Raw genomic sequence first — 24,376 nt, forward strand, 5'->3', positions numbered from 1 at the left:
TCCAACAGGTAGAAATTATAATCTCAGGGAAATGTATATGAATTGAGTTTTTGCAAGCATGGTAAAGCATATGTAGACATTGTAAAGCACAGAGATGTATGATAAAGCATAGGAAAGCATTGTGAAGCACAGAGAGTTATGGTAAAGCATAGGGAAGCATTGTAAAGCACAGAGAGGTCTGGTAAAGCATTGTAAAGCACAGAGGGGTCTGGTGAAGCATTGTAAAGCACAGAGATGTATGGTAAATCATGGGGAAGCATTGTAAACCAGATAGAGGTCTGGTAAAGCATAGGGAAGCATTGAAAAGCACAGAGTGTGTGGTAACACATAGGGAAGGATTGTGAAGCATAGAGAGGTCTGGTAAAGCACAGAGGGGTCTTGTGAAGCATTGTAAAGCACCGAGAGGTGTGGTAAAATATATATTTATATATATTTTTATAAAAACAAGGTAAACCAGGTAAGTTCATATTATAAAGCAATTGGGGAAACTGCAAATGTCCTGGGGCTAATTCTCTGAGTGACAGCACTCTCACTCTCCATGCTGGAGCTCATCACACTGAATCTGCAAAGTTCCTGAGTGTGTAATTATTACCATGAGTAACGAACAGCTCCCCTCTCGCTCTCTCAGCCTGACAGCTGTCTCAGAGTCCTGTTCTGTCCCATCTCTCTCTCTCACTCTCTTTCTCACCTGAGACGCAGGGACAGGCTTATTACGATCCCGGTGTCAAATTGCATTTTCTCACACAGGGAAAATGAAATGGTTCCAATATGTGTTGCAATGTTCCCCGAAAGTTTGAACTGGGGGAGTTGTTTCAACTAAAGACTCTTGTAATGGGTCTCCCACATCTCTCACAGCAGTATCATTGCTTCACTGGGCCAGAGCAGATCATTAGCTTGCTCTGTCACGACAGACGTCTGTGTGTTTGTTTGTTTGTTTTGCTCTCTCCTTTGAATTTCTGTCTTCGTCTTGCACGGCCTTGTCAGCTCGTCTCGTCTCTCTCTTATCAGTGCGCTTCATTATCTGTCTGCACCTTGACGGCCTGCTGGTTTATTTACAGATTTAGCCTCTGAACAGACACGAGAGAGAGAGAGAAAGATGGAAAAAACAACATCGCAATCTTCATTTAAAGATGCCCAGCTCTGAGGTTCAGTAGCTCAGGGGTTTGAGAAAAACAGCAAGCACTGGGCTGCCCTGTGGAAGGCAGTGGGTTTGAGGAGCTCAGTGGTTAGATAAAGAAAGCGCCGGGCTGCAGTGTGGAAGGCAGTGGGTTTGAGGAGCTCAGTGGTTAGAGAAAGCGCTGGGCTGCAGTGTGGAAGGCAGTGGGTTTGAGGAGCTCAGTGGTTAGATAAAGAAAGCGCTGGGCTGCAGTGTGGAAGGCAGTGGGTTTGAGGAGCTCAGTGGTTAGATAAAGAAAGCGCTGGGCTGCAGTGTGGAAGGCAGTGGGTTTGAGGAGCTCAGTGGTTAGATAAAGAAAGCGCTGGGCTGCAGTGTGGAAGGCAGTGGGTTTGAGGAGCTCAGTGGTTAGATAAAGCAAGCGCTGGGCTGCAGTGTGGAAGGCAGTGGGTTTGAGGAGCTCAGTGGTTAGAGAAAGCGCTGGGCTGCAGTGTGGAAGGCAGTGGGTTTGAGGAGCTCTTTTGTCATTGCCTACTATGGTTCCAAAGGCAGACAGAGAGAAAGAGAGCGATCAATCCATCACTCTGTTTTGCAAAGAAATAAATGAAAACAGAAAAGCAGTGTCTATTAAGAATTGAAAAACGAGCTTGCCATGGCGCTGCGCAAAATCTCCAAGGACGGTCGCAGAGCTGCTATCTCATTCTTCACAGAGATGAAGGCTTGGAAAAGAGACAAGTGTGCCAGAAGGAAATACAGAGACTGCCATAGATCAGAGAGAAGCCAGCTAAATCTTCACGGGGGGGGGGGGGGGGGTTCCAGTGGCCGACCTGATCATTGTGACGAGGAGTTTTTCACAAGTGCCAAGATAATGGACGAAAGCTCCAAAAAAAAGCTGTGATGAAAGCTGAGTCAGTGGGTATTCTAGCATGACCTGAACTTAATAAGACGTACTGGGGTCTTGGCTGAAAGCAGCAGCATGAGTTATAATTTAGAATCTGGGCAGCTAGAATCAGACTTTAAACAAGAAGCATTCTGAACACTAAAGGAGGAACTGCTAGGAAAAAAATCAGCCCAGGGTTTCTGTCACTTTACAGTGTTTAACAGGCAAGCATGCAACGCTGGCGCTCTCTCTCGAGAGAGAGAGAGAGAGAGAGAGGCATTGGGGATTTCACCCTCCATGTCTTTGCTGGAGTAGTTTGTGCTGCAGTGTTTTCTTTAGTTTCAGCTCAGCGCTGGCAGGGTTTGATTACACGGCACAGCGAGGAGACGAGTCTGGGTAAGAGATGAAGGCTTTGTTTGGCCAGGCTGACACACATCGCGGCTGCTTTGATTGGAACAGCCTGATCTTACACAGCGCTGGTTGTGACACGCGTGTGTTTGGCTCTGCAGACTGCGAGACACGATTTTTGTAATCGCTGAGCAGGGATTGAAGAAACTGTCAACTAGGGAGCGACAGATAGGAGGCTGTGTGGTCCAGTGGTTAAAGAAAAGAGCTTGTAACCAGGAGGTCCCCGGTCCAAATCCATTGGATATAGGCGTATGCTAAATAAACAAATATTATAATACCCAGGCTGGTGTAGCAGACAGAATTTGTTACCCAGCTTACAGTAACCCTGCCTGCCTCTCTGGAATGCACAGTGGATGGGAAGAGTTTGTAGCTCTCCTCTTAAAGACAGACTGGAGCACAGAATTGTTAACGAAATGCACAGTCCCTAAGCAGTAAAGAAATGATCTAGAAACTGGAAAACCACTCCTGGTTTTGAGTACAAATCCCTGTTTTTGGTTGTTGGTCTGGTGTCCTGACAAAGCGAAGCTAGCTTGACCCCAGGGATCATACGAGCCAGGAGTTCTGCTAAAAACACAACATACAGTCCATTAGCACTGTTGCCAGAGTTAGAAGAGAAGAGAGCTGTGTTTTTCGGTACCTCGTGGAATTGCTCCAGTGTTTGATGCAGCTAGACTCTCTTCCATGGCAGCTGGCTTCTAAAAAGGTTTCCCTTTGCAAAAGCACAGCTAAGTGTCACAAAACACAGTTAAAGCATAAGGAACCATTGTAAAGCACAGAGAAGTCTGCTAAAGCATAGGGAAGCATTGTAAAGCACAGAGAAGTCTGCTAAAGCATAGGGAAGCATTGTAAAGCATAGAGGCACAGTAAAGCATAGGGAAGCATTGTAAAGCAAAGAGAGGTCTCGTAAAGCATAGGGAAGCATTGTAAAACATAGAGAGTATGGTAAAGCATAGGGAAGCATTGTAAAGCACAGAGAGGTCTGGTAAAGCATAGGGAAGCATTGTAAAGCACAGATAGGTCTGGTAAAGCATAGGGAAGCATTGTAAAGCACAGAGAGGTGTGGTAAAGCATAGGGAAGCATTGTAAAGCACAGAGAGGTCTGGTAAAGCATAGGGAAGCATTGTAAAGCACAGATAGGTCTGGTAAAGCATAGGGAAGCATTGTAAAGCTCAGATAGGTCTGGTTAAGCATATAAAAAAAGGCAAACCAGGGTATAACAGGGGAGAGGGAGGGGTGGATGGAATGGCAAAATCACCATGCAAATTTAGCGTGGTAAAACTTTTATAAGGATGAAAAATATGGCCAGTTGGTGCAGTTCAAGTTTATTCTTGTTTGTGCTCAGGAACATGAGAATAGTTACATTGAACCTTGCAGAGGTTATAGCAGGTCGGGTAGGCAAGGAACGATCTTTGTAGTTATTACAAGATCATTTTACATATAAATTGCTGCACGCAGGAGTCTTCGTGAACTCCTTCCCGAGTCCTTGTAGCGTTACAGATCTGTTTACCGGGATCAATGCCACCCTTTCCCATTTCAATTTCCTTGTAATTACAGCTCTGCTCGGAACGGGCAGGCACAATTCAACTGCAAAGAGGAACGTTTCCTCCCAATTAAGGCATTTACTGTTCAATACCGTCAGCCACCTGCAGCCAGAGCCGTACCTGTGAACCGACACCCTGGCTGGAGGCAGTGTGCGCGAGTGTAGATTTAACCCCTTGGCTCTTCTTTAAAATTGTCTTGCCTCTTGTAGCTAGGTTACCACTGCCTGCTGTCAGGGTGTTCTGTGGTAAACCCTGGCTTGTCCAGCTGGTTGCTCACAAACATCCTCGAAATTAAAACATTTTCAAAATGTATTTTTTTGAGATGTAAAATGTCCCAGTTTGTTTTGGGTCAGAACCGCTCCCCCAGCACAGGCCCCATTATCTAACGACTAGAGCTCCCTGTCCTACGGAAGGCAAAGACAGGGATTTTAAAGAAGGCTTCGTTGACGTCTCTTCAAAGGAGGACTCAGTCTCACTGTATCCCCCCGAAACGGTGCTCGCGTCGTCCTTCGTTAACGTGTCCTGTCGTTTTATATTTAGCGCGCGGCCTCTCCTCTGAGATTTCATTCCGATTCGCTTGAGCGCTTTGTTTTTTTTTTTCCTTGCCAGGCACTTTTTAAAATGGATAATGCAGCTTTTATTAACCTAATACGCCCCACAGCATGACTTAATGTGTTCTGCGTGCATTTCAGAGGGCTGTCTGTGTGGCTAGGGAAGCGGCCACTAAAAGCATACAGGTCTGGTAGAGAACGTGGATACTCAGGGGGTGAAACGAGGACCTCCGTGGCACGTTGGACTCGATTCTCAAACATCTGTACCCCAAAATCGGCATTAGGAAAAAGGAAATGCCTGTCCTGTTTTTATTTAAAATAAATGATTTGCAATGTGTTTCGAAGTGGTCGTTTGCTGTCTGTAATCAAGCAGAGAGTGACCTATCTCTTGTAGTCTTTGTATAGCAGACTCCCCAGAACAGCAAAGAGTGCCACGAGGTACAAAAATATTCTCTCCACATTCATTTTAGAGTAGCTTTGAGAATCTTGTACAGGTCTTCCAAGTTTTGCTGTCACTGGAGAGACAGAGAGACAGATAAAAGGAGTGAATGAGATAGGAGTCTGGGGTCAGGGTGCAGTGGTTTGTCTACAGGGTGAAATATTTACTTATCCAAAAAAAAAAAAAAAAATCAGGGTTCTTGGCACAATAAAAGGCGGGGTCAGGTAATAATGTAGTTTAACATTTTGTCTAAATGTTGGTGCAACGATTCAGCAGACTCCCTTTCATTCTTTCGTTGTCGTTTTCAGCAGGGCAGTAATCAGATGGGATTCGGAACTCCATTAGGGTGCAGTTCACATGGGGAATTCTCATTGTGGGAATTCAGTAATAAAATGAAGAATTATTGAGTGGTCACGATAGGAATCTGCAAAAGTAGCGTTTGCCTCTTGCCTCAGGCAGCAACACCCCCAACCTTTACTCCTCGTCTTAATGTCTTCCATATAGCTGATCTGCCACCCTGATTTCACAAATCCAGGGCATTCCTTCCTTTATTTACAAAGAATTGGTTAACTGACCTTGTAGAAAAAAAAACAAGGGGGCTAATTCACTAGCATGCTGTGCTGTTCTCCTTGGGGGGGGGGGGCTAGGTGCAGACCCTCCTCCTCCATCTGTGGAAACACAATCATCATTATTTACCCCAGGAACCGGATTTGAACTGCCAGCTTCTACAGGGGAGCTGTGTTTCACACTGCCTATAAGATCAATTAACACATTCTATGAAAATAAAAGAAATCAAGTGGATTTGAACCCAGGACTCCAAGGAGAACAGCACAAGGTTAGGGTTAGGTTTAGGCTAGCGAATTAGCCAGTCTCCAGTGAAAATGTTTAAGTGGGCTTAAAAGGAGTTGTTTTAAAGTTAGAAAAAAATAATGTCGCAGAGAATGCTTCTGTATTCTGACTGCAGGCTGTCTGATTGCTGACGGCAGCACTGTGATTGGTTGGTTATGTTGGTGTGCATCGTTGTTTGTGTAATTATATACACACACACACACACACACCCTTATAGGGCTTGTTATTATTATTACTGCTATTGTTTTATTAAACATAAATATTTGAAAAAATATAAAGTGTGTTCATTTATCTGTAGAGTTCTTTGTATATGTTGAGAAAGCGTGTATCGTGTGGTTTGTCTTACCCAACATATTCCATGCTCCAGTCTAAACTGTTGAAGAATAGTCAATATATGTTTAGCGCTATTGTGAAATGGCGCCCCTAGTGGTTAGGACCTTGGGCTGCTCAATCCCTTGCTCAGTGGGTGTGGTGCTGATATTACACAGGACTGTCCAGAGGTTTTATTTGTTAAACACTGGTGACGTACTTCTATTCTTTTATACAGAGTTGGTATTGTGTGTGTGTGTGTGTGTGTGTGTGTGTGTGTGTGCGCTGCGTTGGTATTGTGTGTGTGTGTGTGGTGCAGTGTTTGGTTATTGTGACGTGTGTGTGTGTGTGGAACGCACGTCAACCATAACTGTGTGTGTGTGTGCACTGTGTGTGTGTGTGTGTGTGTGTGTGTGCGCTGCAGTTGGTATTGTGTGTGTGTGTGTGTGTGTGGTGTGTGTGTGCGTGCAGTTGCAGTTGTGTGTGTGTGTGTGTGTGTGTGTGTGTGTGTGTGTGCGTGTGTGCAGTTGGTATTGTGTGTGTGTGTGTGTGTGCGTGCATTGCAGTGTGTGTGTGTGTGTGTGTGTGTGTGTGTGTGTGTGTGTGTGTGGTGCAGTTGTATGTGTGTGTGTGTGTGTGTGGTGTGTGTGTGTGTGTGTGTGTGTGTGTGCGTGCACTGCAGTTGGTTGTGTGTGTGTGTGTGTGTGTGCGTGTGTGTGTTGTGTGTGTGTGTGTGTGTGTGTGTGTGTGTGTGTGCAGTTGTGTGTGCGTGTGTGTGTGTGTGTGTGTGTGTGTGTGTGTGTGTGCGCTGCAGTTGGTATTGTGTGTGTGTGTGTGTGTGTGCGTGCACTGCAGTTGGTATTGTGTGTGTGTGTGTGTGTGCGTGTGTGTGTGTGTGTGTGTGTGTGTGTGTGTGTGTGTGTGTGTGTGTGTGTGTGTGTGTGTGTGTGTGTGTGTGTGGTGTGTGTGTGTGTGTGTGTGTGTGTGTGTGTGTGTGCGCTGCAGTTGGTATTGTGTGTGTGTGTGTGTGTGTGTGTGTGGTATGTGTGCGTGTGTGCGCGCAGTCAACACATAACACACACGCACGTGACGTCAACCATAACACACCACACACACACACACAACACACACACGCGACGCAACCATATGTGTGTGTGTGTGTGTGTGTGTGTGTGTGTGCGTGTGTGTGCGCTGCAGTTGGTATTGTGTGTGTGTGTGTGTGTGTGTGTGTGTGTGCGCTGCAGTTGGTATTGTGTGTGTGTGTGTGTGTGTGTGTGTGTGTGTGCGTGCACTGCAGTTGGTATTGTGTGTGTGTTTGTCCGCGCACTGGGATTATTCAGAGAGGTCTCTGCTACACAGTACACTGCCGCTAGTCTTGAATACCAGCTCAACTAAACTCCTAACAGAATATCTCAGAGGTCGTCTTCCCGGGTTAAACAGACGATCTGCGAGTCCGTTCCTGTTTCTCCACCTAATCTGCTCCTCACCGACCGGCGGCAGGCTCTCTGATTTCTGACGGCAGCACTATGATTTCCAACTAACCCCTATCCCTGACCCCTCTCCTGTCCTCTACGCTAGCACGCACTCCCTCTGAGAGCAGCACCGTGCTCAGAGGCCAGCTCGGGAAATTGCAAACGAGAGGAAAGAGGGAGAGAAGGAGAGGGAAATTAGAGAAACCATGAGGAGAGGGAGAGGCGAAGAGAGAGTGAGGGGGTAAGGAGATTAAAAAAGGAGAGTGGAAAAAGAAGTGGGAGAGGAGAAGGCAAGAGGGACAGGAAAAAGGAAAGGGGGAGAACAGCAGCTTCCCTTGCAAAGGATCACAGCTACACAGACCTTTGTCAATTCCTCTCCCCCTTTCTCCTAACTACCACTTTCCCACCCAATTAACACCACTCTTTTTTGATCTTCTGGCTTATTAATTCTCATGAGTCAGTTGAAATGTGAAATATGCTGATTTGTATGAAATTAATTCACCGCGTCCAACCCGCTCCAGCTAATCACACTAATAGAATCATTTTTATGATTTCGTTAAAGTTTCGGTAAAGTTTCCTCCTTGTAAGAGAGAATGGCCCGTGTCACTGCTGGCTTGGTACCTTCCCTTACATTAAGGTGCAAAATAAATGACTCCAGGCTTGTTTGTGTCTTGATTCGCACATTTTATAACTGAACATATTTAATCTGAAACACTGTTCACACTGTGCAGCACGGCAAAGTAGGGGAGGTATAGTAAAGCATAGGGAAGCATTGTAAAGCACAGAGAGGTCTGGTAAAGCATAGGGAAGCATTGTAAAGCACAGAGAGGTATGGTAAAGCATAGGGAAGCATTGTAAAGCACAGAGAGGTCTGGTAAAGCATAGGGAAGCATTGTAAAGCACAGAGAGGCATGGTAAAGCATAGGGAAGCATTGTAAAGCACAGAGAGGTATGGTAAAGCATAGGGAAGCATTGTAAAGCACAGAGAGGTGTGGTAAAGCATAGGGAAGCATTGTAAAGCACAGAGAGGTGTGGTAATGCATAGGGAAGCATTGTAAAGCATAGGGAGCATTGTAAAGCACAGAGAGGTATGGTAAAGCATAGGGAAGCATTGTAAAGCACAGAGAGGTGTGGTAATGCATAGGGAAGCATTGTAAAGCATAGGGCAGCATTGTAAAGCACAGAGAGGCGTGGTAAAGCATAGGGAAGCATTGTAAAGCACAGAGAGGTCATGGTAAAGCATAGGGAAGCATTGTAAAGCACAGAGAGGCATGGTAAAGCATAGGGAAGCATTGTAAAGCACAGAGAGGTGTGGTAAAGCATAGGGAAGCATTGTAAAGCACAGAGAGGTGTGGTAAAGCATAGGGAAGCATTGTAAAGCACAGAGAGGTGTGGTAAAGCATAGGGAAGCATTGTAAAGCACAGAGAGGTGTGGTAAAGCATAGGGAAGCATTGTAAAGCACAGAGAGGTGTGGTAAAGCATAGGGAAGCATTGTAAAGCATAGGGAAGCATTGTAAAGCACAGAGAGGTGTGGTAAAGCATAGGGAAGCATTGTAAAGCACAGAGAGGTGTGGTAATGCATAGGGAAGCATTGTAAAGCATAGGGAAGCATTGTAAAGCACAGAGAGGTGTGGTAAAGCATAGGGAAGCATTGTAAAGCACAGAGAGGTCTGGTAAAGCATAGGGAAGCATTGTAAAGCACAGAGAGGTGTGGTAAAGCATAGGGAAGCATTGTAAAGCATAGGGAAGCATTGTAAAGCACAGAGAGGTCTGGTAAAGCATAGGGAAGCATTGTAAAGCACAGAGAGGCATGGTAAAGCATAGGGAAGCATTGTAAAGCACAGAGAGGCATGGTAAAGCATAGGGAAGCATTGTAAAGCACAGAGAGGTGTGGTAAAGCATAGGGCAGCATTGTAAAGCACAGAGAGGTGTGGTAAAGCATAGGGAAGCATTGTAAAGCACAGAGAGGTGTGGTAATGCATAGGGAAGCATTGTAAAGCACAGAGAGGTGTGGTAATGCATAGGGAAGCATTGTAAAGCATAGGGCAGCATTGTAAAGCACAGAGAGGTGTGGTAATGCATAGGGAAGCATTGTAAAGCATAGGGCAGCATTGTAAAGCACAGAGAGGTGTGGTAATGCATAGGGAAGCATTGTAAAGCACAGAGAGGTGTGGTAATGCATAGGGAAGCACAGTAAAGCACAGAGAGGTCTGGTAAAGCATAGGGAAGCACAGTAAAGCACAGAGAGGTCTGGTAAAGCATAGGGAAGCATTGTAAAACACAGAGGCACTGTAAAGCATATTGAAACTATGGTAAACTGTGGTAAATGCATAGCATAACAATGTTCCAGTGCTAATGAGAGAATGGATTTCAAAGCGTAGGTTGTGTTGGGGTCAGAGTAATTTGTTCCTCTGTGTCGCTCAGCGCGGGGTTCCCTGGGGGTTCACTGTAATTGTGTAACCTGCCCCTGGCCGGGGCGCGCACTGCTGTTATTGAATTGCTCGGCGTGAGTTTTTTATTGGTGCGGATTCGTTTTTAATTATCTGGCTCGGAAGCACAAGGAGGGGATGTGAGGCGAGTGCTAATGTGTGAAAGAACGCAGAGCTACAGCACAGGGGGAGAGAGGAGAGAAAGGGGAGCTGCAACACGGGAAGAGAGGGAGACGGGAGAGAGGAGAGAAAGGGGAGCTGCAACACGGGAAGAGAGGGAGACGGGAGAGAGGAGAGGAGAGAAAGGGGAGCTGCAACACAGGGGAAGAGAGGGAGACGGGAGAGAGGAGAGGAGAGAAAGGGGAGCTGCAGCACAGGGGAAGAGAGGGAGACGGGAGAGAGGAGAGGAGAGAAAGGGGAGCTGCAACACAGGGGAAGAGAGGGAGACGGGACAGAGGAGAGGAGAGAAAGGGGAGCTGCAGCACAGGGGAAGAGAGGGAGACGGGAGAGAGGAGAGAAAGGGGAGCTGCAACACAGGGGAAGAGAGGGGTAAAGAGGAGGAGGGGTAGAGGCATAGAGAGGGGGGAGCAAGGAGGAGTGAGGAAAAAGGGAAGAGAGGGATATAGGGCAAAAGAGGGGTAGAGACGAGTAAGGATGGAGATGGAGAGAGGGTTTATGTTTGATTATAAGGACAGACAGTTATAATTTAAGAATGCTCCCCTTACTCAGATCACAGTATCAAACCAGACGGCTCCCTGGTGTAAAATATTCACAGAACTAATCTCCCCTCATTAAGAAACCATAACATGGGATCTGTCTCATTAAATATTAACACCCCGGCTGATATAACGAGTGGAGAACACAGACAGGCTGGCACGCCACGGGCTGAAGAAACTACAAAATGAAATCGCAAAAATCTACCAGAAGCCATAATAGTGTCCAGTACTTCATGTTAGATCTCTTTTGACGATCTGAAGAGACACTTTGAACACCACAAACTGACTTTCATATCGCCACCGATGCTCAGTAACTTATTAAATCCATGTTTAAAGAAGGCGCTGTTGGGTTGACGAGTTCTGCGCTGGTTAAGGGAAGCTGCTGTTGGCATCGGCGGGCGCTCCATGTCAGGGAAAGTGGTTCAAGAGAGAGGTCTCCGATCGATCAGGTGCAGGGACCAGGGGAGGAGGCGCAAATTGAAACGCAATTACAGATCAACAGGAAGTGCAAAACTGTGATTCGGAAACAAATGGTATGGAGGCTGGGAAATGAATAACCTGCCTGGACTGTGTGTGTTTCAGTGTGTGCGTGTATATAAGTCATTGTTTGTGTGTGTCTTTTAGTGTGTGTGTGAGGTATTCAACTGATGTGTCTAACTATCTCACTCTCCCTCCCACACACATAGAAACGTGCAAGCCTCAATGCACCCCCACATTTTAGAATAGGAAAGCCTGCCGCACAAAAGGAGGCCTTGAAAGCCATCTCACTCGTAAACAGGGAGGGGGGGCTGAATCCTCCCCATGGGTACAACAATGACCTCAATTTGCTTCATCTCAGTGTCACCTACACTCTTCACATCCCCTTCCCCAGCAGTGAAACCCATCTGTGGGATTTTGTTCTACATGCATTTCTCTTGTTCTGCTCCTCGTAGGAAGGATTTCTGCTGGAACACAGAGCTTTGAAATGTAATGACATGATGTTCTCTCAGAAAAACACTCACTCTCTCTCTCTGCAGCTCAGAGGCTGTGGTATTCTGGGTGTGGGGGTCTGGTTGGCTGTGTCTCCTCCTCTAACCCCTGTCTCCTCTCCTCTCTCTGCAGCTAGGAGGCTGTGGTATTCTGGGTGTAGGGATCTGGTTGGCTGTCACTCAGGGGAACTTTGCCACTCTCTCCGCCTCTTTCCCCTCCCTCTCGGCCGCCAATGTGCTGATCTCCGCGGGGACGGTCGTCATGGTGATTGGGTTCCTGGGCTGCATCGGAGCCATCAAGGAGAACAAGTGCCTGCTTCTGAGTGTAAGTCCAAACCCATCCTAGTACCACCTAGAACAGAACCAGCGTGAACCAGCTGCTATCCCACGATTCCCTGAGTGGCACTCGTGTGTTCCTCTCACTGTCCTCCCTCCCTCCCTCCCTCCCTCCCTCCTAACAATGACACACACTGAACAGGGTCAGTTTCACACACTAACACACTGAGGAGATGCTGCAGCATGTCTCCATGAACACTGCTCTCATTACAGACCTGCCACTCACACTCTGTGTGACTGTATTGATCCTGAGCGGATGATCTCTCCCTCCTCCCCCCATCATTCTCTTTCACTCCCTCCCTCTCTCTCTCTATCTCTCTCTCCCTCCCTCTTCACTCTCCACCTCTGTCTTTCACACCCTCCCTCTTCATTCTCTCTCTCCGTCGTGTCCTCTAACAGATGGACAGATTGATAACAAACCAGCCCATTCTAAAAGCAGTGCTTTGACATCCCCCAGTAAAGTTGCTGTGAAAGCAACGGTGAAGCAGGTTTGAAACTTTGTATGAAACGCAGTTAATAAACAGGACAAGCATAGAAAACAAAACATGCCACAACGCACGCACAGCACTCACGCACACACACAAGCACGGTCCAGCGCACACACACGCCCGCACACACACACACACAATGCATTTATCACAGTTTACCCTGGTTAGCCATTTTCTTCAATATGCTTTACCATGCTTCCACTGTGCTTTAGTAGGCTTTGCTGTGCTTTTACTATGGGGAACGTTTCTAAGGGCTTTCTCAGTGCATTCTGTGTGTGTGTGTGTGTTTGGAGATGGAGAACGCAGCTCTAAGGGCTGTCTCAGTGGATTCTGTGTGTGTGTGTGTGTGTGTGGAGATGGAGAACGCAGCTCTAAGGGCTGTCTCAGTGGATTCTGTGTGTGTGTGTGTGTGTGTTTTGGAGATGGAGAACGCAGCTCTAAGGGCTGTCTGTGTGTGTGTGTGTGTGTGTGTGTGTGTGTGTGTGTGTGTGTGTGGATTCTGTGTGAGATGGAGAATGCAGCTTTAAGGGCTGTCTCAGTGGATTCTGTGTGTGTGTGTGTGTGTGTGTGTGTGTGTGTGTGTGTGTTTGGAGATGGAGAACGCAGCTCTAAGGGCTGTCTCAGTGGATTCTGTGTGTGTGTGTGTGTGTGTGTGTGTGTGTGTGTGTGTGTGTTTGGAGATGGAGAATGCAGCTCTAAGGGCTGTCTCATTGAATTCTGTGTGTGTGTGTGTGTGTGTGTGTGTGTGTGTGTTTGGAGATGGAGAATGCAGCTCTAAGGGCTGTCTCATTGTGTGTGTGTGTGTGTGTGTGTGTGTGTGTGTGTGTGTTTTGGAGATAGAGAATGCAGCTCTAAGGGCTGTCTCAGTGGATTCTGTGTGTGTGTGTGTGTGTGTGTGTGTGTGTGTGTGTGTGTGTGTGTGTGTTTGGAGATTGGAGAATGCAGCTCTAAGGGCTGTCTCATTGAATTCTGTGTGTGTGTGTGTGTGTGTGTGTGTGTTTGGAGATGGAGAATGCAGCTCTAAGGGCTGTCTCAGTGGATTCTGTGTGTGTGTGTGTGTGTGTGTGTTTGGAGATGGAGAATGCTGTTCTAAGGGCTGTCTCAGTGGATTCTGTGTTAGTCTGGTGTAGATGCCACGCTCCTCAATCTGTCCTAATTAAGAGCAAACAGCTGAGCAAATTGCTTTTCTGTGTTCGGCAGCGCGAGCGATAATGAAGATTCACTGTCTTTAACATGGAATGAGTTTACATGCTTATGCAATAACTGATCTGGGGAAACTTAAATACCAAAAAACGAACTAAACAATAAAAAGCCAGCGAGTCTTCAGTCAGAGAACTTCATTGAGCACGGGAATGGACTGATTTAATAGCTTTTAAATTGCATGCTGAAAACTCAACTGAACTATTACTTTTCCCAGCTGAAGCCAAATTGTACAGTAAATGAGGGCACTATACAGTAAACTAACAGGTAAAACTGAACACTGCTGCTGTATTCTCATTCTCCTCTCCTCCCCCTCTCTCACACCTTTATGAGAACAGGGTTTTAATCTCTACTTATCTAAACCTGAAATTGCACGGGAGGTGCAGTAAAAGCAGCAGCACTAATCTGGAACAGAGTAAATCCGATTTACAGAGGATCTCTCTCTTAATCCCAGCGCATTAAAAGCAATCCCCTTCCACCATACAGGATCGCACACACAGCTGCAACAGGAACTAATGCAAATTACAACAAACCCTTTCTTTTTTTTAATGAATATTTGAATGAGGTAAAAACGTGCAAGCATAAACTGTGAGAATAAGCCACGCTGGCATGATCAGGACTTAACCAATAACCAGACTAACTAAACGGCCGCTGTACGAATTCAACACAACTGAAGTTCTCTTCCAGGTCCCTGAACTCGTTCCTATAGCAGCAGGCGTTCTCTTGAGAGCTGCGATCACAGGCACTCGGAATCACACGCCTGTTTTTAACAATCTTTGAGATCGTTGACAGGTGTGAAGAACGTTTGTAAACGAAAGTTTCTTTGCTTGCTGTTTTTTTTTTTTCCCTGTATTTCTCGGATAGAGCTCTTCTTTCGGCCTCCTCTGTTCTTTTAGTTCTCCCGAGACTTTTTCATTTTAATATGCACTGGTCAAAAACCAGGTCTGCTCAAGTCTCAGAAAGACAAAGTAAGCAGCCTCCTCTGTATTAATACCAATATAGGCACGACAGCAAATGTTTATTGAATAATTACCTCTTCCCTCTGTTCCATATGGGCGCCTTCCTCGACCACAGATACTGGCTTGTGTCCTTATACCCTCACTCCGGGACCCCTTGTGTCCTCATACCCTCACTCCAGGACGCCTGTCCCCCCCTGACTAACAGACACTTCTCCTAATGCGGCATTTCCGAAAACAAAATAAAACTTACGTCGCGTCTCGCTGTGCTGCTGGCCGCCGCGCCGCTTCGTTCTGTAAATGAGCATCGAAACTCCGCTTCAGACAGCCAGGGTCACGGGTCCGGAGTGTTCAAATCTCCGGGTCATATCCCCCTTCCTCCCCTCCCTCTCCGTCTGCAAAGACAGGCTGAGAAACGACCGGGGAGCAGAGTGAAGTCTCTTATGCTTTAGGGATAGGGTATCACTGTGTGGAGGTGCATTAGTGCATGAATAATTACACAGCACCTGTCTGCAGAATTTGTGTGCACCCTTCCTCTCAATCATTTCAATACAATTACTTCATAAAAATACTTGCATTGCAGCATGAAGTTGTACAATGAATTGAAATAATGATGGATATTAAAAATGACCAGTTTCCTCACGTCCTGTCTCTCACCCTCCTCTTCTCCCTCTTATTTTCAGTTCTTCATCCTGCTCCTGATTGTTCTCCTGCTGGAGACCATATCAATGAGTCTGTTCTTTGCCTACAAGGAAGAGGTAGGTGTAATTACTATTTCACATGTACATAGAAAACTCCACACAGCACTGCAGAGCTGTATAGAGGTCTACAGCAAAGAGATCTCAACACTGCAGAGCTGTATAGAGGTCTACAGCAAAGAGATCTCAACACTGCAGAGCTGTATAGAGAACTATAGCAGAGCTGTATAGAGGTCTACAGCAAAGAGATCTCAACACTGCAGAGCTGTATAGAGGTCTACAGGAAAGAGATCTCAACACTGCAGAGCTGTATAGAGGTCTACAGCAAAGAGATCTCAACACTGCAGAGCTGTATAGAGGTCTACAGCAAAGAGATCTCAACACTGCAGAGCTGTATAGAGGTCTATAGGAAAGAGAACTCCACTCTACACTGCAGAGCCGTGCGATCGACACGGAGGGAGAGGCAGGAAACAGCTTTAATAATCCAAGAACGAGGCAGGAATGCTCGGATGAGCACTAGTCAGTAAATTCATTCTCCTGCACACTTTTATTGTCACCGAAGAGGAAAGTAAAGTGGGAATGAAAGTGAAAGGTGAGAGAGACGCAAGCAAAGAGAACCCAGTCAGTGTCACGGGAGACGTGTGGAACGAGAAACGACTTCACATCCTGCGGAAAACCAGTCCGCATTGCTATTACATTAGTGCTGGGATTACTAATGTCATTCTGGATTCCTGTAGTTTAGAAACTTGATTAATTCAGTGAGGCACTTATTAACTAGAACTTCAGTGTTGAAATCCCCAATACAGCACTGAGTTCTCTATAGACTATATTGAATTAGCTGTCTCTCAGATCCCCAGTACAGCACTGAGTTCTCTACACTAGACTGTATTGAATTAGCTGTCTCTCAGATCCCCAGTACAGCATTGAGTTCTCTATACTAGACTGTATTGAATTAGCTGCTCTCAGATCCCCAGTACAGCACTGAGTTCTCTATACTAGACTGTATTGAATTAGCTGCTCTCAGATCCCCAGTACAGCACTGAGTTCTCTATACTAGACTGTATTGAATTAGCTGGCTCTCAGATCCCCAGTACAGCACTGAGTTCTCTATACTAGACTGTATTGAATTAGCTGGCTCTCAGATCCCCAGTACAGCACTGAGTTCTCTATACTAGACTGTATTGAATTAGCTGGCTCTCAGATCCCCAGTACAGCACTGAGTTCTCTATACTAGACTGTATTGAATTAGCTGCTCTCAGATCCCCAGTACAGCACTGAGTTCTCTATACTAGACTGTATTGAATTAGCTGGCTCTCAGATCCCCAGTACAGCACTGAGTTCTCTATACTAGACTGTATTGAATTAGCTGGCTCTCAGATCCCCAGTACAGCACTGAGTTCTCTATACTAGACTGTATTGAATTAGCTGACTCTCAGATCCCCAGTACAGCACTGAGTTCTCTACACTAGACTGTATTGAATTAGCTGCTCTCAGATCCCCAGTACAGCACTGAGTTCTCTATACTAGACTGTATTGAATTAGCTGCTCTCAGATCCCCAGTACAGCACTGAGTTCTCTATACTAGACTGTATTGAATTAGCTGCTCTCAGATCCCCAGTACAGCACTGAGTTCTCTATACTAGACTGTATTGAATTAGCTGGCTCTCAGATCCCCAGTACAGCACTGAGTTCTCTATACTAGACTGTATTGAATTAGCTGCTCTCAGATCCCCAGTACAGCACTGAGTTCTCTATACTAGACTGTATTGAATTAGCTGGCTCTCAGATCCCCAGTACAGCACTGAGTTCTCTATACTAGACTGTATTGAATTAGCTGCTCTCAGATCCCCAGTACAGCACTGAGTTCTCTATACTAGACTGTATTGAATTAGCTGGCTCTCAGATCCCCAGTACAGCACTGAGTTCTCTATACTAGACTGTATTGAATTAGCTGGCTCTCAGATCCCCAGTACAGCACTGAGTTCTGTATACTAGACTGTATTGAATTAGCTGGCTCTCAGATCCCCAGTACAGCACTGAGTTCTCTATACTAGACTGTATTGAATTAGCTGCTCTCAGATCCCCAGTACAGCACTGAGTTCTCTATACTAGACTGTATTGAATTAGCTGGCTCTCAGATCCCCAGTACAGCACTGAGTTCTCTATACTAGACTGTATTGAATTAGCTGGCTCTCAGATCCCCAGTACAGCACTGAGTTCTCTATACTAGACTGTATTGAATTAGCTGGCTCTCAGATCCCCAGTACAGCACTGAGTTCTCTATACTAGACTGTATTAAATTAGCTGCTCTCAGATCCCCAGTACAGCACTGAGTTCTGTATACTGTGCTGTAATGAATCAGCTAGCTCTTGGATCCCCCAGCTCTGACCCGTGAAATGTTTTATTAACAATGCTCAGGTCGTGACAGTATTTTAGCGCCCTGCAGTAATTTCACAGGAAGCATTAGCTCAGCAGCTCTCCCATGGACAAGGTCCTCTGGCGCCTCAGCAATCGTTAAACACACGGCCAGCCCCGCCTCTGACTAACGCAGCTTGACCGAGTAAAGGCAGGTTATTATCAATCCCAGAGCCGCTGCGCTGCACAGAGGGGGCTGTTTACATTGTGTAATAGCCTGAGAGGCTGCGAGGTGAGCAATGTCTTCTCTCAATGCATCACGACTAATAAAGCCTGATTAATAATCAAGGCTCAAGTACACTGCATCCCAGGCGCCCTGTCTGTCATGTTAAGCAGGTTTCACCTGCTTAGGTTTGCAGTTCACATACATGCTGCAGTCATTCTGAGTGCTGTCCTATTGCAGTGACCCAGATACTGTGCTGCCTTATATCTTGAGAAGCGTGTTCAGCTGCTTTGACTGCGAGGAGTCCAGGAGCTGATGATGCGATACGCTTATGATGCAATGCACTGATGAGGCGATACGCTGATGATGCGATACGCCGATGATGCAATGCACTGATGATGCGATACGCTGCACAGTCATGCTAACGTGATTGAATGCATCCTTGCAGATCGACCGCTATGCGCAGGCTGACCTGAAGGAGGGGCTGTGGCTGTACGACACTGAGGGGAACATCGGGCTGACCAACGCCTGGAGCATCATCCAGACCGACGTACGTATCCCACAGCGCCCCCTGGTGAGGGAAGCGGGCTTGGAGGACTGCACGGTTGCGGTGTAACTGCGCAAATTAGCGGCGCTCGCTGTATTGAAGGAAAGGGGTTTGGTACAGGCACAGCGCCCCCTGCTGCCAAAACCAAGCGCAGTTGACTGCACACCAGTGTTACATTTCTGTGTTGGAATCAAAGTTTTGCCGCACACATCGCTATTTTTCAAACTAGGTTTTTTTTTATATATATATATATATATATATAATGAAGAGCGATTCCGAGTTTCTGCTGCAGAGAAATGAAACACAAGAAGGCGGAAATCAATGAAGTGCTGGAGAGAGGCGTGCTGCACTGAGGTTCACCCCTCAGTCCTGATCCTGTGCAGCGATAGATATCATATTGATTCTTCCCCAGCCCCCTCTGTCTGACTCTCTCTCTCTCTATCCCCAGACCTGCTGGAAATGTGAACCCACACAGGACAGGGGCGATCGGTTTCTTTCCTACCTCCCCCTCTGTCTCCTCCTCTCTATCTCCCACCTTTCTTTCCCTTCCTTTGATGTTTTGGCTGCCTTCATCGTTGTTTTAAAGTTTAAATGATTCATTATTTTCTTTCGTTGCTGGACTTTAACACTCCTATTATGTTTTATTATGTTAAGAGCCTTTGAGACGTTTATATTCTTTTTCTTGTCTACAAACAGAACGACTCGGGTCAATATGACACAAGGTATTCATCTGTGTAGCTTTGTATGCATGAGGACAATACAATGCTTTCACTCAGTCTTGTATTATTATTATGTTGATGTCTGGTTATGGCTGCACCTGTCTGGAGAGATGTTTATAAACAAAGTCAATACAAATCTCTACAAGGCAGAGGTTACTAGAGGCTTGTTTTCTCTGCCAGTAACAGCTTCTCTGATAAAGAAGTTGTAAGGGGTTATCAGACAAACAAATGCTATCAGAGCTGGAGAGAGGCAGTGAAGTGGAAAAGGATGTGTCAGAAACTGAAGACAGTAATGATGCGGATCGTGATTAGTGACTCGTCCTCCGAGGAGTGTGAAGGGGGCAGCACTGAATCTGCCAGGATTTCTCCTTCAACACCAATGGAGTGGAAAAATCAAACTCTCCCCACCAGCCTTTTGCCTCTAATGTAGATGAAAACCATAGCAGTCGATACACCCATGAGAAGCCGGTAGTCTTGTCCCCTCAGCAGCGACTCTCTCTGTGTTTCAGTTCCGGTGCTGCGGGGTCTCGAACTACACGGACTGGTTCGAGGTGTACAACACCACGCAGGTACCCGACTCCTGCTGCCTGGAGTACAGCCAGAGGTGCGGTCTGCACTCGCCCGGGACCTGGTGGAAAGCTGTGAGTGCACACTGAGTACCGCACACTGAGAGTGAGAGTGAGTGTGAGTGCACACTGAGTACTGCACACTGCTGTACAGAGTGTTAGTGCACACTGTACCGTGCACCTGAGTATGTGCGAGTACACAATACTATGCTGGAGTGTGTGCGTGTGTGTGCCCGAGTGGAGTGAGTGAGTGGAGTGTGTGTGTGTACAATCCTGAGCCCTGCTTGTGTCTCCACAGCCCTGTTACGAGCGAGTGAAGGTCTGGCTCCAGGAGAACCTGCTTGCAGTGTGGATCTTCGGGCTGTGCATTGTACTGATACAGGTCAGGACAGAGCCTCATTCCCACAGCAACACACACCAACACAGAGACACTAACACAGAGACACTAACAGAGCCTCATTCCCACAGCAACACACACCAACACAGAGACACTAACACAGAGCCTCATTCCCACAGCAACACACACTAACACAGAGCCTCATTCCCACAGCAACACACACCAACACAGAGACACTAACACAGAGCCTCATTCCCACAGCAACACACACCAACACAGAGACACTAACACAGAGCCTCATTCCCACCGCAACACACACCAACAGAGACACTAACAGAGCCTCATTCCCACAGCAACACACACCAACACAGAGACACTACCCACAGAGACACTGACACAGAGCCTCATTCCCACAGCAACACACACCAACACAGAGACACTAACACAGAGCCTCATTCCCACAGCAACACACACCAACACAGAGACACTAACACAGAGACACTAACAGAGCCTCATTCCCACAGCAACACACACTAACACAGAGCCTCATTCCCACAGCAACACACACTAACACAGAGACACTAACACAGAGCCTCATTCCCACAGCAACACACACCAACACAGAGACACAACACAGAGCCTCATTCCCACAGCAACACACACACAACACAGAGACACCAACACAGAGCCTCATTCCCACAGCAACACACACCAACACAGAGACACTAACACAGAGCCTCATTCCCACAGCAACACACACCAACACAGAGACACTAACAGAGCCTCATTCCCACAGCAACACACACCAACACAGAGACACTAACACAGAGCCTCATTCCCACAGCAACACACACCAACACAGAGACACTAACACAGAGCCTCATTCCCACAGCAACACACACCAACACAGAGACACTCCCCACAGAGACACTGACACAGAGCCTCATTCCCACAGCAACACACACCAACACAGAGACACTAACACAGAGCCTCATTCCCACAGCAACACACACCAACACAGAGACACTAACACAGAGACACATTAACAGAGCCTCATTCCCACAGCAACACACACTAACACAGAGACACTAACACAGAGCCTCATTCCCACAGCAACACACACCAACACAGAGACACTAACACAGAGCCTCATTCCCACAGCAACACACACCAACACAGAGACACTAACACAGAGACACATAACCACAGCAACACACACCAACAGAGACACACCAACACAGAGCCTCATTCCCACAGCAACACACACCAACACAGAGACACTAACACAGAGCCTCATTCCCACAGCAACACACACCAACACAGAGACACTAACACAGAGCCTCATTCCCACAGCAACACACACCAACACAGAGACACTAACACAGAGCCTCATTCCCACAGCAACACACACCAACACACACCAACACAGAGACACTAACACAGAGCCTCATTCCCACAGCAACACACACCAACACAGAGACACTAACACAGAGCCTCATTCCCACAGCAACACACACCAACACAGAGACACTAACACAGAGCCTCATTCCCACAGCAACACACACCAACACAGAGACACTAACACAGAGCCTCACTCCCACAGCAACACACACCAACACAGACACACTAACACAGAGCCTCATTCCCACAGCAACACACACCAACACAGAGACACTAACACAGAGCCTCACTCCCACAGCAACACACACCAACACAGACACACTAACACAGAGCCTCATTCCCACAGCAACACACACCAACACAGAGACACAGAGACACACAGCCTCATTCCCACAGCAACACACACCAACACAGAGACACTAACACAGAGCCTCATTCCCACAGCAACACACACCAACACAGAGACACTAACACAGAGCCTCATTCCCACAGCAACACACACCAACACAGAGACACTAACACAGAGCCTCATTCCCACAGCAACACACACCAACACAGAGACACTAACACAGAGCCTCATTCCCACAGCAACACACACTAACACAGAGACACTAACACAGAGCCTCATTCCCACAGCAACACACACCAACACAGAGACACTAACACAGAGCCTCATTCCCACAGCAACACACACCAACACAGAGACACTAACACAGAGCCTCATTCCCACAGCAACACACACCAACACAGAGACACTAACACAGAGCCTCATTCCCACAGCAACACACACCAACACAGAGACACTAACATTCCCAGAGCCTCACACCCACAGCACACACACAGAGCCTCATTCCCACAGCAACACACACTAACACAGAGCCTCATTCCCACAGCAACACACACCAACACAGAGACACTAACACAGAGCCTCATTCCCACAGCAACACACACTAACACAGAGCCTCATTCCCACAGCAACACACACCAACACAGAGACACTAACACAGAGCCTCATTCCCACAGCAACACACACCAACACAGAGACACTAACACAGAGCCTCATTCCCACAGCAACACACACCAAGAGACACTAACACAGAGCCTCATTCCCACAGCAACACACACCAACACAGAGACACTAACACAGAGCCTCATTCCCACAGCAACACACACCAACACAGAGACACTAACACAGAGCCTCATTCCCACAGCAACACACACCAACACAGAGACACTAACACAGAGCCTCATTCCCACAGCAACACACACTAACACAGAGCCTCATTCCCACAGCAACACACACCAACACAGAGACACTAACACAGAGCCTCATTCCCACAGCAACACACACCAACACAGACACACTACACAGAGCCTCATTCCCACAGCAACACACACCAACACAGAGACACTAACACAGAGTCTCATTCCCACAGCAACACACACTAGCACAGAGACACTCCCACAGCAACACACACGAACACAGAGGCACTCCCCACACACACTAACACAGAGCCTCACACCTTCAAGGACAGGAACCCTACACATGTACAATACACTCCAGCTACAACCAAAAAAAATTATGTACATTTAAAAAAAAAAAAAAAAAAGTGATGTTTTCAATTTAAACTTAAAACAATCCAGTGTTTCAACCTGCCTTTTGTCAACCGCAATGGAGCAAGCAAGCAAGGAGCACAACAGCTAAAAACTGCTGCTGAATATCAACGAAACAATGAACGTCCTCTCTCCTCTTCCCCCCCCCCCCCAGGTGTTGGGTCTGGTCTTTGCCATGACGATGTATTGCCAGGTGCTGAAAACAGACACCTTTTACGCCTAGAGTTCCCCGGACGCACTGCATTCTGGGATACAGACTGCATCGTTATTTTTTTTCGGCCTTGCCGTCGTTATTTTTTTTCGATGTTGCTGTCTTCATCGTTGTGTTTTTTTTTTTATTTGTTATTATCATTATTCATTTTAAATACTACTCTTTGTTTCGTTCATGTTTTCAATTTCCGATGGACTTTAATTATCGTCATCATTATGATCACCACCCGAAGACCTACGGAGTCACATGGTTGAGCTGGCCCCGCCCACACAGGGTGGACAGTCCTACTGCCAAGGATTCCAACCGGCTTCAATCTGATTGGTCTACTGGAAGCAAAGAGGAGGGAGAACACTGGACACAGGGGAAAGGGGAGTTCTATTTTGAACCCAGGGCAGTTTGTGAATATAATGAAAAGCAACCTTCCCCTTGATGTTTATGGGATTTGTACCCAGTGTGTGGAGCCACCTGGTGGCGTGATACTGCTATCACATTTCTCTTAAAGGGAAAATATTTTAAGGTATTCAATGCAGGTTGCATGAGGGTTGGGGGGGGTCCAGACTTTTTTATGCACCATTAAAATAATATTATATAATAGCTTTTTTTTTGGAGGGAATATTATAAAAAAAAATATAATTAAAAATTAAGGAATTCCTTGATTTATGTTTTAGGACAAATACTAGGGATGGAGTGTGGAGTACCTGGGACCTCTCTGAGGGGTTCACAGAGTGTCACCTTTATCTGGCAGATAGACAGGGACCCTGCGCTCCCTGGGACGCGAGAGGGGGTGTGTATCTCCCCCAAAAACAAATATAAACCTGTTTTTTAATATTACTATTGGACAACTAAATAATTATAATGATAACAATTTGTTTATTTAAAAGGACAATTTTTTTCCTGTTAAAATAAAAAATAATATATATATATATATATATATATATATATATATAATATATATATATATAGGATATATATATATTATATTCTATAATATTGTGTGTTTACACACACACAAATATTTTTTTATATCTATAGATCCATATATGTGTGT

The 24,376-nt window shown here is 46.4% G+C and overlaps 1 protein-coding gene across 4 annotated transcripts in view; it reads left to right on the forward strand.

Annotated features, from left to right (window-relative positions):
* The window catches only part of tspan4a (tetraspanin 4a), a 65,954-nt gene extending 42,516 nt beyond the window's left edge, over positions 1-23,438 (forward strand). For all 4 annotated transcript variants that reach the window (XM_041276626.1, XM_041276628.1, XM_041276625.1 and 1 more), the window contains 6 exons: positions 11,811-12,002; positions 15,341-15,415; positions 18,382-18,483; positions 19,709-19,840; positions 20,064-20,147; positions 23,272-23,438. In XM_041276626.1, the coding sequence (XP_041132560.1) occupies positions 11,811-12,002; positions 15,341-15,415; positions 18,382-18,483; positions 19,709-19,840; positions 20,064-20,147; positions 23,272-23,340 (654 nt within the window). In that variant the 3' untranslated portion in view covers positions 23,341-23,438. The remainder of the gene's footprint in view (positions 1-11,810; positions 12,003-15,340; positions 15,416-18,381; positions 18,484-19,708; positions 19,841-20,063; positions 20,148-23,271) is intronic.
* Positions 23,439-24,376: the final 938 nt, after the last annotated feature.

Source organism: Polyodon spathula, chromosome 17, assembly GCF_017654505.1.
Source record: "Polyodon spathula isolate WHYD16114869_AA chromosome 17, ASM1765450v1, whole genome shotgun sequence".
Taxonomy (NCBI): domain Eukaryota; kingdom Metazoa; phylum Chordata; class Actinopteri; order Acipenseriformes; family Polyodontidae; genus Polyodon; species Polyodon spathula.